Consider the following 18,194-nt stretch of genomic DNA (forward strand, 5'->3'; position numbering starts at 1 on the left):
GACAAAGAAAAACAACAGCGGAGAGCGCAACCAATCTCCTGAATCAAATCCGACAGGACGAGAGAATGGATGGTGAGTTTCTGCGCGCAGAAAAAGAGATTTATAGGAAGGAAGGAAGAAAGGAAAGGATTTATACAGCTTCCATCGTCTAAGTCATCTCACTAAGCGTCTTCTGCAAGAGTAAAGTAGAGGAGTCGTTTCTAGATTGAGGTCCTCTGGGATAAAAGGATCCTACCGTTAAGCTGTGACTTCAGCATCACTCAGAACCATAATTCTTAAAGCAGGAACCGGTCTCACTGAACAACAAGCTTTTGATAAATTCATGATATTGCTTACTCTGTGGGGTTTTTTTTGTTGAGTGTGCAAAACTTACTCCAGTGACATATTTGGGCCTGAACTGAATGGTGCCGAACAGGCCCAGGATTACGACAATGATGTGTAGGAAGTTGATCAGGATGGGAGCCCATTGGTAGCCCAGGAAATCGATCACCTGGCGCTCCAACACGCTGACCTGTGGGAGGGACACGGGAGATTGTTAAAACAACGTGGGCGAAAACTAGAAGAAAACTACCGACATTAAGTGGGTGTTAGCATGAAATGATACCGTACTGATTTACATGAAATATGAAGGTGTGAGTCAAAGAACAGAAACTGAATCATCACTGAAGTTAAAAGGAAGTGGTGTCTCGCTCTTAGGCATGGCACTACTCAACTGTGTTTCATTTTAACAAAGTTTCTAAAAGGTTGTAGTTTCAAAATCACAAATATAGTTGGTCGAAAGTCTGACTAACAACGCAGCAGACAAAAAAAAAAAAACATGGGGTAAATGGACGGTGCAGTGGCAAGAACCAAACAAAGCGTCTGAGTAGCTAGCTCCTGGTTTAAGATATAGATAGAGAGAAGGGTTCTTCAAAAAGTTTCCATTCTTTTGCACACCTATTTTCAAAGCTTTCTGTCATTTTTAACCACGTTTATAGATTTAAAATTTGCAAAAAATACAGACTGGTGGTGGATGAAAGACCAAATGGAACAAAGACAAGTGGAATGGATGGATCATTTTCCTACGTTATGCCACATGTACAGAAACTATTATGATACTAAAAAAAATTATATCAAATAAAAACAGTCCATGGATTTTATCATCATTAAAATCTATACATACCGTGCAGTGTTAACAATAACTGTACGCTTGGACATTTTTTCCCCAGCCTGAAATTATCATAAAACACCAATGTGCAGTTGATTTTAAATAATCCAGAATAAATTCAAAAATTGTGACCCCAATTTTTTATTTTTATAATCAGTTTGACTGACTGAAGTCGGTCCATTTGACATCAAAATGGGCTGGCTAAACTCAAGAAGAAGAGCAGCTCAAATAAACCACAAAAAGACCAAAATTGCCACAGATTTTATGCTCACGATTGGATTTAAACCACCTATGCCTTCAACTCTGAAGCATTCTTATGCTTGAATGATTCATAGGTCAGGGATGAGTCTAAAGAAAATACAAATAAAATAAATTTTCTCTGAAAACAGTCTTGTGCAAGACCACTTAAAATAATGAGAAGAACTGTAAGCTCCTTGGAAACCAGATTTAATTAAATCAAGCACTACTTTTTCCTCTATTACTGTGCATTGTGACTTTTTTACATTTCTTCTCCTATTATGTTATTGCTGGCTCAAAATGTCCATAAAAAAAAAAAAAAATTCCCTTCTCACCCACCGCGGGTGGTGATTCTTCTTCCTCTTAGCTCGGGTCCTCTACCAGAGGCCTGGGAGCTTGAGGGTTCTGCGCAGTATCTTGGCTGTGCCTAGGACTGCACATTTCTGGACTGAGATGTCTGATGTTGTTCCTGGGATCTGTTGTAGCCACTGTTCCAGTTTGGGGGTGACTGCCCCGAGGGTCCCGATGACCACAGGCACCACTGTGGTCTTCACCTTCCAGGCCCTCTCCAGTTCCTCCCTTAGGCCCTGGTATTTCTCTAGTTTCTCATGCTCCCCATGAGAGCATGAGAAACTAATATATATATATATATATATATATATATATATATATATATATATATATATATATATATATATATATATATATATATATATATATATATATATATATATATATATATATATATATATATATATATGTATATGCTGTGACTGAGCATATATATATACAATGTTTTTATGAGCATAATGTGTATTAAAGTTTAAGAAGACAACACAGTGTTTGTCTTTTTAATTATAAACAGTGCAGCACAAAAACAGTTTTTTAATGAGTAACAGTACAAATGACTGTGAAACCATAATTTCATTAAATTTAAACATGCACAGACATCTTTTTGATGACATATTCTATTTGATGACATTTCAACCTGGTTTTTACATTGTTTAAACCAAAAGCTCCATTTAGTGTAATTTTGCCCCAGGGGGTTAGTTGCAGGCCTAGTTTTGCACTAAACTTCAAATACGTGTACACCATTATAATGAACTCCCTCGAGAGGAAGGGAGACGCTAATCAGAATATACCTTGAGTCCCAAATGCTTCATTGTAATGAAGGAAATTGTAATCAATTGTACATACATCGCTTTCAAGCGCACAGTGTGGAGCGAGTACAGTGTTTGTGTGGGTGGGTGGGTGGGTGGGTGTGTGTGTGTATTTGGGATTATTATCCTTCAGTCACTGGAGCCTCATGCTGAGATGGTTAATGAAGTCGGAGCAGCGCTGCTAAATTTATGAACTCGCAGAAACAGGGAGAGGGCGTTAGTGAGGTGGCGACACAGAGAAACACGAAAGACGCAAGCGGAGAAAATACAAAACAAACTTTAACTTAAAAAAAGAGAGATAATGTTATTCTGAGTTATCTCTATTCTATTGGCACACAACGTTCTGCACGAATGAGTCTAGAGAGCCCTAATGTGAGGCCATATGGTAACACTGCAGCCAAATGGAAAACACAAACACACACACACCCACGAACGCACTTTGCTATACAAAACCAATCAGATATGAGTTTTAATTACAAGGCAGTGAATGTAAGAATTAAAAGAGGAAGAAGAAGGTGGATGAATTATTCTGTTTGGTGCGGTGACATATGTGCATCCACTCCTGTGGGTGGGTGTGTGTTTTTCCATGTCATGGGAGGTCTGTTGTGCTTGCACTTGACAGCACCTGCTGTTACTGGACACACTGGGCCCAGCTGGCACCACAGAGTGCACGACGTGCGTGTGCACGCGCGTGGGTGACCAAGGAGGGAAAAAGATAGAAAAGAGAAGACGAATGAGGGACATTGTGACTCTTTGTGTGACTAGCCTTTATGCGCAGGCTCTCTTTCTCAGCTTCTTTGTGTGCTCGCTTCATTGTATTATGTGGAAGTGTGTCCTCCTATTGACAATTATAAAGTGCTGCAACTGTGTGCCTCTCTCGCAAAGCGTGGACACACACAGAAACGGAGGCCATTAGAAAAAAAGTCAAAGGCCTCCCAGCCCATTACAGAGGCCCCTAGGGGCCCCCACCCCCCTTCTTTCATCACCAATAATATAAACAGTCTTCGGTCCGGCTGGGGATGCATTTACTTACTGGCTCTGCTCCGAAATAACTCTAAGCTACACGAAATGCAAGAGCGGGGGGATAAAGAAGATGTTAAGGTGATGGATCAGTCATGACAAAACTAAACGTTCCCCGCTGCAGAATGCTTTAACTTTGGCTAATATAGGAACATAGAAGAGCAATAACCCAACCATCTGTTCCTTTGAGTCGCACTCATCTTTTCACGTGAAATTCTCATTACATGGCTCAGCTGCAAAAACAACCAACATCAGCCTCCTCGGTTTGTCGTTCTTTGTTATCTGGCCTCTCGGTTCTCCTGACAGACAAAAAAAAAAGAAAGAAAGAAAGAAGGAAAGCATGCTCACAGGCCCCCTTAAGTCGGCATCCTTTGCACCTATCAAACGACTGAAAAGCTTTGAATAAAGTGTGAAATCGCCTCGGTTTCCCTGTAACATTAAATCCAAGAGGAAGCGCGGGGGAGGGAGGGATATAATGAGACGTCTACTCGGTAGCAGCAGATACATTAGCAGATATGGTAGGTTTTCTGCCATACATGCAGCTGATGAAAGACTGTGCGGTGTACAGGTGGCGCTTCGAGCTGCCTCGCACGGGTCCTGCGGGATCTGCTGCGACACGCTTTGAAGCTGCAGAGAGAGATGTTCATTTCGGCGCTGTCGCTCGGAGCAAAGCTACATTAAGTTTGCCCTGCGCTGCAACCGTAAATCCACCAGTGGACGTTGTGTGTTCATGGCAAAAAGATTTGGGAAGATGGCTGAATTTCACTGTAAATATTTCCGTTGCCTTTGAGAGTTTTACTCGGTGTATCATTGTTTAGCTTGAGCATGGTTGAGAAAGCAGAGAAGGACTTGGTATGCCGCCTTCGGTCAACCTGCTAACCTTCATACTGTTTTGTTGGCTTGAATAATGCGCACTGCATTATGCAGATGTTTGTTTTTTTCTTTTTGTAAAAAGGACTTGCTCAAAATATTTCGAAATAAGAAACAATGTGCTTTGGTTTATTTTCACCACAGAGCTGACATGTAACAGCTAGCTACGCTGAAGCTTCATTCTCCTTGCATTGAAGCACCGGTTTCTGCGCTGCATATAGATGGGAATATTAATGCAAAGCTGCCCTGGTAATCATAACTGTTCAACAGAAACAGCTTCATCTAAAAAAAAAAAAAAAAAAATACAATAAATGTACAAACCGAACTTCAAAACGCCCGTAAGCCGGTCTGAATCTCCGTCGTTTTAGGCGGGAGGGTCAAAAAGCAGCAGCACTTTGGTGCCTGCATCGAAAAATACAAATAAAAAATAAAGACCAGGCTGGAGGTTTGCATGTTATATTTAGTTACCTAATTCTTCTCCTTGGCCACAAATAGACAACATATGTAGCTGCTGTTACAGAGAGAGCGATGCTCAAACAGCCTCTGAATAGATTAGTGTCTGATGAAGGGGGCAGTGGAGGCGGGAGGGAAGGCGCCTCCACTGCTTTTGGGAAAGATTTTGCTCTGTTTGATTATGAATGATAGGATGATAAGAAAGAGTTATTATTGCTCCAGACAGTTTAGTCTCTGTGACTATTATGAGGCCTTGCAGAGGGATGAAAGTGTCTTTTATCCTAAGTAGGAAAAGAGATGGAAATAAGACAGGGTGAGAGAAAGGCTGGGAGCTCTGATGAGAGGGCATGAGGAGATCAGGGGGTGATTAAGATGCGGCTGTCGCCGGGAAGGATGATGAGACAGAATTGGTAAGTGAATGAAATGAATCGTCACATGTTGTCCTCTGCCAAAGCTCCTTCTTCACCTGGCCACGCGTTTTCGTGTCTTATTCTCCACTTGTTCATTTCCTCCCATCCTCTTTTCCAAATCATATTGTCAGCCCCCACTCTCCTTACTCTGCTCTCCTACATATTTAATATGTGTTCATCTGTTACCAGATATGTTGTGTCATAAAACAGTAAATTACCTCATCTGTCTCCTCCCATTTTCCCTCCATTACTGCACAGATTCACTCCTCCTTCGCTACTACTTCCACTGTCTCTGTTGCCAATTTTCCATCTCTCCTTCTGGTCTCTCTGCTCTTCTCTTCTACGCTATATATATATATATATATATATATATATATATATATATATATATATATATATATATATATATATATATATATATATATATATATATATATATATATATATTGTTTTTTTGACATTTTGTAACATAAAAAAGCAAATCTAAATTTAATGTGTTTTGGTGGGATTTTATGTAACAGATAAACAAGAAGAGAAAAACTGTGTAGTGGATGGAAAATTATGCAAGGATAAAGCAGGGTTGGGTTATAAAGAATATATATACCAAGCATCTAGGAAGAGTTATTCAGTCCATCAAATGTACGTAGTAAGAATATAGGACAACTGAAATCCAACAAAGAATCACATCTGGGAATGAAAAGTCACATTTTCAGTTTGCTAAACGTTTAGGCGATACAAAATATCAAAACGCCGTGTCAGTCCAAAAACGTACACCTCATGTCACTGTGCCTGATTTGAAGCATGGTGGCAGCAGCGTCATGCTGTGGGGACGCTATTCATTTGTTTTTTTTAAATCACTAACTAGTCAGAGTCTGTTGAAAGCTACATACAGGACCATTTCCTATTAAAGATCTTTAGAGGCTGCAAAAGACTCAACAATAGGACAACAAAATATACAGTGACTTTAGTATAATAGAGTTGTTTTGATTATATGATATTTATCTTGGAACTACAAAGTCAAAGTCTTGGCCCAAATGCAATTCAGAGACCGTGGCAAGACCCGAATATGAATGGTCAGTGATGCTCTCCAGCTAATATAATCAAAATATTCACTTTCAAAGATTTATTTTCCAAAGAAATTCTGAGCCACTTTCCTTCCCCAGCCACCTATCAGTTACTATTTTCTGTTGGTCTGTCAAATAGGATCTGACTGTGGCTGTAATGTGACAAGATATTAAAAATGTCAGTAGTAGGTGTGAATATTTTTGTAAGAGCGCCGTCCTTCTTGTGCTCTCTCTCTCTCCTCCTGCTTCCTTCGCGCCTCACCCCGGCTCGCGCCCGTTCCCTCGGCTCTTTGGCTGAGACTTCTCGCCCGGTTGTGTGACCTTTGGAAACTGCTGATCAAATTCTCCTCCTCAACCCATTACAGGACGGCGGAGAGAGGGACGCGGGGTGGAGGAACGAGGGAGGCAAAGATCAGTTCGAATGGATGAGATAGCTGGAAAGAAGAGGCTGGCGAAAGTGGTGGAGGAGGAGAGGTGACATCGAAAGTGGAGCTCAGCACAGCCAGAAGAAGCTCAAAAATGTCCAAAATTGCTTTCATGAGTCACAGGAAGAATCACGACTATCAACACATACGCCAAGAAGAATCACACTGAAGTGAACGCTCTTCTCACCTCCCTGTCATTTCTCACCGAAACCTATATTTATGTCTGCCTCTGTTGTCGTTAACTTTTATCCTGCTAATAAAGTTTATTGTTAACTTAATTAAGTCCGCCAGCATGCACATTACGGCACTGTGTGCAGCAAAAGCAATCCCCCATTGATCTTTTTTTCACACAGGGATCAATTCATCTCCATTGGAGGCTATTAGGGAGCGTTTGTGGCTACTTAGGCTACTCCCAGAGAAAGTAGCTAGGACAGCAGGGTGGTGGGGAGGGGAAGAGACGGGATGAGCAAAGCAAGAGCGACCAGATGAAAAGAAATGAGAAGAGAGGGAGAATGAAGAGACCAGCGGTGGAGTGAAAGAGGGAGACGAAATGCGAGCGCCGACAAAGAGGCACAATGACGATCACAGGTGAAAATCTCTCCATTAAATATCCAATTTCCCCCATTCAGGCCCGCTCACTGTCATCAGAACTGTTCAATCGTATCTGTAATGGGCATAATTTCCTGAGTCATTTATGCATAAAGTTTCACCTGAAATTCTCACTTTACAGAAAAGCCACTTGTAGACTTGGAAGCTCGAAAACTTTCCCGACTGCAAACAAAGCGGCAGAATGAAAAACACTTAGGAAGATAATGACCTAGAGCTGAGCAACAGATTGAACTCTGAGGTAAGTTTCCCAGGTTTATGCTAGAATGTAACCGGATCATTAGCTACCGGTGTTCGGTAGCTTAATTTGTAATCATTAAAACGTTTTGGTCAGCCTAAACAATCAAATATGTTTGCAAGCTCACAAGTATTTAGTGTAAATAATATTCCATAGTTATTATGTTAACAAAACAACACGGGGATGGAAAAGAAGGTCAGAAATATAAGTATGAGGACAGACATGGAGCGCTCTGTTTCTTCTTGCTTTAAATTAACTCGCAGTTCCGTTACGCTATTTCAGAATTGTTTCATTTTCTCAATTTTTGAAAATATCTGCAGACTAAGCAGGGCTGGTGTCTGTGTGCACTCTTTGTTTGTTTTGTTTTGTTGGTATTTTCCACCTTTTCTTGTTGATTAAGGTATTGCTTGTCATAGTCTTAACATGTTTTCAGCTCTTCGCTAGGGAATATAGAAGAACAGGGCTTCAGGGAATATTTCTCTTAGAGCCCAATGACCTTAAAGATGATCAATCAAGACTCAACCTTTCATCAGAAGTCCAAGGATTTGATATAAAACCTGAAACTCAACGGTTTCAAATCGAGTGCCTGGTTTCATGCTTTTTTATCATCGCTACAGATGATTATTTTCTTTTATGGTTTTAACAACTCTTCAATTAAATGCAAGGCATTGAAGTAAAATAAGCATTTCTCTTAGGTTACACGTTCCCTGACCAATCCTTGAACTCAAGCACCAGCAAAACTCAGACATAAAGCATCTCTTCTAGAATTTATTTTATAGAAAACGGTCGATATGAATAAAATATAAAACACAATTTCATCATCCCTATGAAAGATGACCACTCTACACGAGTGCTTCCCAGATTATATTAAAAACAGTGGCACTACATTAGTCATAGCTCATATCGCCATCCGTCTGGCATTCGATTCCTTGGGTCCACACTTTTGTTGGCCTGTCATAATGTCAGGTCTCATAACTCTGGGTGCCAAAGCAGTCAGCAGATGGACAGAGAGGATGGAGGCGGTGTTTGCCAGTTAGCGCCACTCAGTAAGCACCCTGATGTGTCATGTGAAACAACCGACATGGATCAAGATGGCAGTATCTTAATAAAAGAAGCGCTGAAGAGAAAGCACTGCCGGGCTGTCATTATGGTCACTCCTCTTTACTCTCCATCCCTAGACGGTCTACTGAGAAACGTGATGAGGAACTGGCTGGCCCTGAGGCAAAATCCATTTTCTCACCTAATTTACTATAATAATCCTGAAACTGAAAAAAAAAAAAAAAAAAAAAAAGCGACAGCAGTTTGGATCTCACTAGGAGTCCGAGTGGAAATATTATCTTTGAAAAATATTCCCTTCAACCACCAAATTCATTCCCTTTGTGCTGCACTTGTCTTGGTGTCTGTTTTTGCCATTTTTATTCTCCGCTTGAAACAATACAGGACGAAGTACTGCAGCTCTGGAACACACTCGGGCTCCAGCTCCCTTTTGAGCAAGCAATAAACAAAACACACTGGCAGATGTTGAGAGCCTGCCACACCCCAACAGTATGGTGAAGATGTTTCAAGGTAGACAGAATGATTTTTACCTATTAACTCAACGGGCTGTACCGTGTTCGCACAATTTACTTAAAGGATAATAATCAGGCTGAAATAACCTTGAGACTGCTGAAAATGTTTACTCTATCTTGCCATGTATTGTTGACCTGAACTACTTGTGAATGTACAATACATTTTTTCTTCCCTCTTTGACAGTACATTAAAACAAACTTATTTCCAATTCCAAAATGGCAGAATAATGAGAGAGAAAACATTGCAGATTTCACACACATATTTGGTGGAATTGCCCTTTTAAGTTGCATGTTTTGGGTGAAACGGTTTGGTCATCCTCTAACAAGCTTTTGACAATTGTTTGCTGGAGTTTTGGCCCGTTGATCCTAGAAGGACTGATGATGTAACTGGGTCAGGTTATGTCAAGTGTTTTTTGTTTTTTTATATGGGAGGAACCCCATAGCAAAACGCTCTCGCAAAAAGATGTTGACAACACCACACTTCAAAGTTGAGATGGAGTTCTCTCTGGCTTGCAAACTTCTCCAATTTTTCCCTCCAAATGTAGCAGCGGTCTTTACGTGGCTACTTTCAGTTTCATCAGTCGGGACATGTCTCCAAAACTCAAGACGTTTGACCCTGAGTGCGTTTTCAAACTCTGCCTTTTCATTGCACTTTGTGGTAAAAGCTTCTTCCTCTCTGAGCAGCCTTCCTGCTCAAGTTGGTAAAAGACTCATTTCACAGTGGATAATAACTATCCCTTACCAGCTTCAGCCAACATTTTGACAAGATGTTTTTTTGTTTTGTTTTTTTTTTTGCTTTTTCTAAGGTTCAGTCTCACTGCCTCCAGATGAATCTCACACCTTTAGGCAACTGGTAATTGGAGCCGAGAATTGAACTCGTAGAGGTCCACAGTTCTCTTCCAGATATCTTGTCTTTGATTTTCCAGGATGTCACGCAAGGAAATGGTGTGTCTGTTTCAAATACGTCCACCGGTTTGCCTCCGTTTAACTCAAACGTTGTTAGATTCTCTATCGGAGCATAAAAAGACATAAAAACCTTGTAGGGGCTTTCCCGACTTGTTTAAAGGCAAAGTAATCTAATTTTTGTTTCTGAATCTAAAGTTACTTACTGATTATTCTGGGGTTAAGCAATCAGAAATAAAGAACTGATAATCCAATCGGACATGAAACACAAAATTTGTCTGATTTTATCTCAAAGAGTGAAAAAAACAAAACTTATGTGTCATTATATACAGTGTGTTTTAACTTCATATTTAACTTTACATTTAGTTCTTCAAACGTTCATTTTTTCTCAATTCTTCAGCTACTCACTGCCGGCGGCGCCGTGGATGCGCCTCACATTTCCTTACAAATTAAGCAGAATGATTAATATTCCTAGGAAACATTTCTTTATGTAAACGTGGCATTTAAATGTCAGAAACGCCGGGTAATCAGTCTGGTATTTGGAGCATTCCACCCGTCTGTGTCTCTGACTGTCCACCCCTCTGTCTTTATTTATTTCTGCAAATGCTCCCTTTGTTTTTCTGTCACCAGGATGTTGCTCTCACTCTGCCCAAAAACTATAAAAAGATACTCCTTCTACCTGTTATGGGATGGGGTCTAATTTACATTGTAGATTGCATTGTAATAATCGCACTAAATTATGTTTAGCGAAGATGTATTGGGGCAATCAAGGCATCCCACAATTTTTGAAAAGTGATGAATTGAAAACCAGTAAAACTTTCACTCTAACCTGCAGTGGCCAGTAAAACAAGAGCTTTGACCAAAGAACATCAAAATATCTTTGTTCGTCTTGGCAATTTTTTTTTGCTAATTTGGAAATTCATAGTTTAAAAAAAACATCCATATTGAACGTCATATGGTGACAAAAGAGTTAAACCTTCAATTTAATTTTTTTTTTTTTTTTTTATAGAAACCTTGCTTTTTCTCAACCTTGGCTCTGGCAGCCTGGAGATGATTTATCTACAATCATATATTGTTTACATTCTTGCTTCCTCTCTTGCCTAAAGGATGTGAGACAAGTGGCAAGACGCGTTCACTAGTGCTTCTAGTGCTTGTGAAATTGACATTTTGTGTTGTTTTAAAACTCTGAATGTCTCTCTCTTTTCCCTCTCTCCTAGAATAACACCCTCATATTAATGTTAGGTATTAATACAGTGACACAATTTAGTAAATTAGGCTGTCAAAATCTTCTCTCTTCTGAGAATGCAATAAGCTTATTATAAAAAGTAAATATTTATTTTGCTTAGATATTACTTTGAAAGCTCTTGAAAACATTCCCCATTCTCGGTAGGTGCAGCAATGGGGAATGTTTCATTTTATCTTGTCTTGTTGTTTATTAATGAAATCATACATTAGACTAATAAAAATATAAACCTTACTACTTGTAATTAACTGGGTTGAGGGTAGAGACTCAATTCAGAGAGATATACAGAATATCCTCGCCTCTTTTAACGTGTGAATAAAACGAGATAAGTAAGAACTTTATCCATCATAGAAAGTTGTTAGACATTTAATACATAACTAGAATGACATTAGCAATGACTGAATACAGTTGGTCTTAAAGTTATTTCTTTACACTTTGCTCTTTTTTTATTGTGGTTTAGTTTTTAATGTCTCATGTCTAGAGGAAGATAATACACTTTTGAGAAGATACTAATTTTACCTGTCAAAAGTTGACAGAGAAGAGGAAGAACATATTTTATTTCCACTTTATGATGGCAACCGACAAATGTGTCAAGTTGATGATAATGTAATAAAACATTATTATAGCTATTAGTAACAACACCACTTTGAGTGTCCAGCATGACCAGAAAAACGCTTCAAGTTCAGTTCATTTACCATTCACCATTTCTTTTTTTTTTTTATCGGTAGTACTAATAATAATATTCTATTTTGGTTTTGAATACAAGTCGTTTTTGGTTGAAATTTAGTCAGTAGGATTAGCAGGATTTCTGCTCACAGCTGTTATCTCACGGCTATCTCTCCAGGTTAATTACATATCAACAACATCCCCAAAACCGAATGAAGGTTTTAACTTCTTCTTTTAGTCTTGTTTACGTTATTCTCAATGCAGCAGGTTAAGGACAAACAAAGACAGACAGCATGGAAACAGACACACAGACACAGCTGGAGGACATCGTCTCTCTCAGACTCTCAATCAGATATGATTATCCTGCCTCGAACAGGAACGTGTGTGTGTGTGTGTGTGGCTCCTCGGTGTGTGCTGATACTGGGATGAATGGTATCATTAGGAATAATTGCAGGTTGCACCAGAAGCTCTTTATCGTCATTTGCAGTGATTGATCAACTGATTATCATTAATATCATACACATCAACTCCCCCTTTCCTCGCTCTTCTTCGGTTTCTTTTGTTTCCCACCACCTCCTTGAACTCTTTGCTGGGATCTTATCTTTGCTGCAATGCCGCAGACTAACTATTGAGTTGGGAACCTGGAGTCTTCGATACCTTCCTGTCTGTCAGACAGTAGAGATGTATAATCCTCACTTGTTTTTTTTTGTTTTTTTGTTTGTTTGTTTGTTTTTGCCCCGCTGATCACCAATAACAGGCGAGGAGAATTTACAATTTCTGTTAAATGACTGAGTCAATCTTACTTACGGTAGCCTGACACACCCAAATCATGATTGAACGGAAAACTTTAACAACAAGAAGCTCTGAGTTGTTGAAGTATTTGTACCTGCTTATTTGTCCTTAACTCTGAGTGGTCTTGATAAAAGAGGACAAACAGGCAAAGGCAATTGCTGGAAAAAATGACTGGATCTTCAGATTTCTATAAGGATATCTTATTTACAGCTTGTTCATATATTCTGAAACGGTCCAAGGTAGAATCCCAATAAAGGTGCAGTGATTTCTAACATATGTCAGGAGTTATGCAATTTGTGCTTCTCCTCTCCTGGCTCTTTAATGGCTTTGGCTTCCTTTGCTTATTGCCTTTTCTCCCCTTCTTTATCTTTCATCCCTTCCAGTGGCTCTCCCTTTCTCCTCTCTCATTCTATTTTTTCTCTCCCCTCCACCAAGAAAAATAAAAAATAAAAACATGTCCTCTTTGTCTGGCTTCCAGCTCGTTCGCCTCTACCTATCCCTCTTTCATCTTCTTCTCTTTCTTACCTGCTCTCCCCATCTACAATGCTCCCCCTTTTCCTATTATCTCTCTCTTACCCATTTTTTCCCTCCCCAGCTTCCTCCTCCCAACACCTCCAACATTCCCTCCTTCCCGTAATCGGTTTCTGTGTCACTATTCGAGGCAGCCACACAAACCCAGCAACTCTCCTCAGTCAATCAGTAAATGAATTAGAAGCCCACCAATGGGTTTCCATTCATACACTCTTATATCTTAATGGCCGATCTATGCAGGCAGTGCTTTTATGAGAATAAAATGTGCACTGGTGTCTGTGTAGGCTTGTGTGTGAGTGGCTTGGTTTCTGCATGATAAAAAGGAAGAATTAGGAAGTACCTCCATTGTACTCGTGGGTTCTTGTTTACTGCATAAGTGCATGTATGTGCGCGCCGGTCTGCATGCTTGATGATGAGTGCATTGGCCCGGCTTGTGTGTGTCCCTGAGCACAGTAATGGCAGCGCGCACAGTGTGATTCTCAAGTGGGGTTTTTTTTGTGTTTTTTTTGTAATTTTGAGTGTGTGCACGTGTGCTGGGAGGAAACGGTAGGAATGACACCAGATAAACCCACAGATGGACGCCCAGCGGGCTGGGGAACATTAAGTTTGCGCACACACCGATTGGTAAGTAGATACTGGCCTCTCCCTCTCTCGGAATTACCACAAGGGAGGCGAATGAAATCAACCACATCATTAGTGGTTGTGCTGTGTTGCATGTGTGTCTTCACGTGACCAGCCTACAAAGCGTGTGTTCGGTTTTGAGGGTAAAAAATAAAAAAATTTAAAAAAAAAGGATCACCTTTAGGAAACTGTTGATCTAAATTTTGAGCAGTGCAGAGTAGGGGTTGAACCAATTAGTCGACTAGTCGACTAGTCGACTCTAGGACGTCTCGCGAGTTTTTACATTTCATGTCGACTAGTCGCAGTCATGTGATTGCCGGTGGTGACAGCCTGTGCTGATCTGACAGCACATTATACGTCACAAGACACAAGAAAAATAAGTTAATACATTAGTTTAAATGATATGTAGATGGATGCATATTTGTGGTTTTACAGTGTTTTTAAAAGGAGATGGAGTTGCAGCTGCAGTCGACTACAAAACACGAGCCGTCTAAAACTCGCCCCCTTCCCGCTAAGGATGTCACTTAGCCGGCTCGCGAGTGTCTTTGTCACGACGATCTAACTAATACATTATGATGTTATGTTACAGATTAAATAAAGATCTGTGGTAATGACAGCTGCTGATTAAATAAAAGCCTGTAGTTGGTAATGACAGTGTACACTTGTCTGACATATAGCCGTGAGTTTGTGCTAAGAATGACACTTCGTGCTTAGAAGTGTCATCAGATCAGCTGTCAGAAGTGTCTGACACTCTGACAGCAGATCTGACAGAACACTGGCTACAAAATGGCGTCTTCAAAACAGATCGAGGACAAGCCCGCATCTTGTCAAACAGGTAGAAATTCGTCAACAGTGTGGAAATATTTCACTAAAGATGACTTACTTACCGTAACATGCAAAATCTGCAAAGCTGTGCTGAAGTACAACTAAAGTACGACCGCGATGCACAGTCATTTGAAAAGGCATCCGCTAATGCTAGCTCCTTAACAACCGTTTGTTTCACTTGTTGCTGTTCTGTGTAAATGCGCATCGGGCGGAGGAGAAGCAGGTGGTTTCGTTGAATTCAGCTGTAACCAAACGGGATCCGTTCATAACAAGTTTGGCTTGTGATGTTCCAAAAGCACCATGTAGTCAGTGTGATCATTTGACTCCTATAGTAACTATCCAGAGATCATCAGCATCAGCCGGTGTTTAGAAAAAAAAAGTCAGACCCGACTTTGTGCAACAAACTTTTCCCCGCTGCTCACGAAGAATGATCTGTTTATTGCTCTTTTAATTCTCCATAATAGACTTAGTAAAAGCAGGAGAAGGGGGGGGGGGTCAATATTTGCCGTGAAAATAGCTAATAAAGCCTCCAAGTAGTTGTGAAGGGTTTTTGCGCTTACGTCACTATGACGTCACCGCGACTAGTCGACATCGACTCGACTATTATCATGATGTAGTCGACCTTAAAAAATATGTAGTCGTTCAACCCCTAGTGCAGAGAGGTGGCTGCAGTTGTAAAAATCATCAGCGACTTTCTTGTCAACTGGTTTACACCAAAGTGTTTCAGCTTCCACCTTAACTCAGAAGACGTTAACACACGTGTGATTTCTTGTGTGTGGGTCGAGGCCAAACCTAAATTAACTCTCGTCTCCCAGCCTCAATGGGAGACATGAATAGAACCTGTAGTTTTTTGGCCAAACAATGAACCAAACGGCCGCCACTGTCACATCATTTAAATACGTTTTATTGTGCTCCAGGTACTCAGTACATCAATGGACGCCAGGCACTTCTCTCCCTCCAGCCCGTTGTTATGGGGCAGAAAAATGTGGCTGTGTTTGATATTACTGCTGTCACTGAGGACACGCAGCTGTTCTACCCGTTCACTATCAGCGGCGTACGACCAGAAGGGTGCATGTAAACGTGAAAACTCTTTCGTGTTTACTGAGCAGAAACGGCCACAAGCATATTGCAATTAAGCCATTTATGATGTTTCAAATCTAGAAGCCTGTTCTGCGTAGGGTTAGGGGTTATCCATCCAATGCCCCTTTTAAAATTTGTAGTGAAATTCAGGAGACATTTACATTTTGTAGTAATTTTGAAGTTCTTCTCAGAGAAAATTTAAAACAAAACGTCCCAGAAAAATGTAGGATCTTTTAATCAACCACCTGATTGGCAGGATGCAGCAACACGTCGGGGTGGGGAGACGCAGTGTCACTCTGTCGCCTCGTTTCCACTGTGCAGTACGTACCATGCCATTAGCCACAACTGATGGGGACCCAAAAATGGTGTGGTATCGGCCGCTTTTATAATGGAAACAGGCAAAACATCGCACTGATACGCTGCACCGCTTAGTGGAATCGGAGCATATATCCCGCGCAGCGAGAAAAAAATTCAGTCAGTCCAGCACTTTCTTTGGCATTTCATTAAAATGGCATCAAACTATAAGAACAGTTTGCTGCAGAAATCTTGTGACTGAGCTCATACATAATGATACAGTTAAGCCCAAAATTATCCATACTTCTGTCTGTCTTCGTTTTACCTACATGTCTCTTCTGAATGGAAGTCATTTTAATATTGTAGAGTGGACTGGCCAGAGATCCCACTTGACTCTGAATAAGAATTTGCAGAGGGAGCTAAAGATCAGGGCGACGGCCAGGAGGCGTGCCGACCTTAAAGCCTCGCAGCTCATTACCAACGATAAATTTTAAAATGCCAGTCGAAAACCTACAAAAATTTGGTCAAGCAATTATATGAGCTATGCGACAGACCTTGCACTACAGGTAGTCATTAATGTTACCTTCACAAATGTGAGAAGAAGCTGTCCAACCCATGAGCACTGATGCAGCCCTGTGTTGTCACGGAGGCTGTAGCTTTGAACTCTCTGCAGCTCAGAAGCTGTGCAGTCGCTCTCCTCCGTTAGCACGGAGAATATGGTGGCTGGGATTTCATCTCAGTTCATTTCAAATGACCTCAAGGGCAAATGAAAGCGCCACCGGTGTGGGATCTTGTTCAGTTAGTTCATAAATCTGTATTTCCACAGCTGATTTAATACTGCGACTACATTGACAAACTGCTTTCACTGATAGGAAATGTTTCTCCGTTACAGTGCCCTCCATAGCTGCTGAAATCACAAAAAGCCCAAAAAGAAATTCATCTTTTCATTAAAAATCCTCTTATTTGACAAAGAATCTGTGGTCAAAGAATCTTTTTGAATGATAAAGATCAACACAAATCTGAATGATAATTGGATGACATGTTCTATTGTCTTTCCCATTTTGATTACTGGCAAAGGAAATAGTTGAGGTTCTTGCAGACTTTTAGGCAGTAGGGAAATTGGAAGGGCAACTTTATCACTTAGAAATTCTTCGACACGCAGATCAACTTAAAAATCCATTTGTGTGAAAAAAAAAATGTTTCAGTCGCATTTATTTTACAGCAAATGTTATTGGAGCCACAACATTAGTTACAATGGTTTACAAAAACAACACATAAAATTGTTTTTTTTTTCTCTATTTAGTAAAGTAAATCTGGATCAGCCCTCAATAGGAATACACCACTATAAAAACTTGGGCTGTAGGTAAATTTTATAAATCATCCTCGTTCAAATGACATAGTCCCTCATGTCATTGATAAATATTGTGGTATGAACATCTTTGAAAGTATCTTTATGTTTTAATTTCCCCTAGAAAATTGTTGCTACCACTTTGCCATCAGAGCTCACTACCGGGTCTCTTCTTTAATAGTCACAGAAAAGTTGCAGTGTCACTCAGATAAAAAAATGGGATGTTTAGTAAAAGAAACTGCTGTTGAATTTAACTGGTAAAATGAATGGTTTGTGTGAGGAGCAAAGAGCCGAGTCACTTTACATTCCCACTAGATCATTTGTTGGATTGGTCCCTTCTAATCAAAGTTAGAGTATCGCAGCATACTGTCAGCTAGCAGCCTGCAGCAGTATGAAATATTTTAAGTAGGTAGGTAGCTTTGAAAAATGGAGGCGATTTCTAAAACGCATTGTAACGTTTTCTGGGTGCTCATGCTAACTGATCCTATTGCCTCATGCTTTGAGGACATGAATATAAATCAGTTAAGCTGCACATAACACCACAAAATGACACAAAGCACTTTATTTTTAAAGAATCCCAGGCCTACTTGGTGATATAGGAGCCTTTCTGCCACACTTTCTCACTTCTGCATACATTCCACTTTTCTATTACATCAATTTTCTACACCGCTTTAACATTACTTCCATACTCTT

At 40.3% G+C, this 18,194-nt stretch overlaps 1 protein-coding gene across 2 annotated transcripts in view; it reads right to left on the bottom strand.

The window, feature by feature from the left end:
- The window catches only part of nkain2 (sodium/potassium transporting ATPase interacting 2), a 97,585-nt gene that overhangs the window by 50,188 nt on the left and 29,203 nt on the right, over positions 1-18,194 (bottom strand). For both annotated transcript variants that reach the window (XM_044106336.1, XM_044106335.1), the window contains one exon: positions 374-511. In XM_044106336.1, coding sequence (XP_043962271.1) covers positions 374-511 — 138 coding nt within the window. The remainder of the gene's footprint in view (positions 1-373; positions 512-18,194) is intronic.

Source organism: Gambusia affinis, linkage group LG22, assembly GCF_019740435.1.
Source record: "Gambusia affinis linkage group LG22, SWU_Gaff_1.0, whole genome shotgun sequence".
NCBI lineage: Eukaryota > Metazoa > Chordata > Actinopteri > Cyprinodontiformes > Poeciliidae > Gambusia > Gambusia affinis.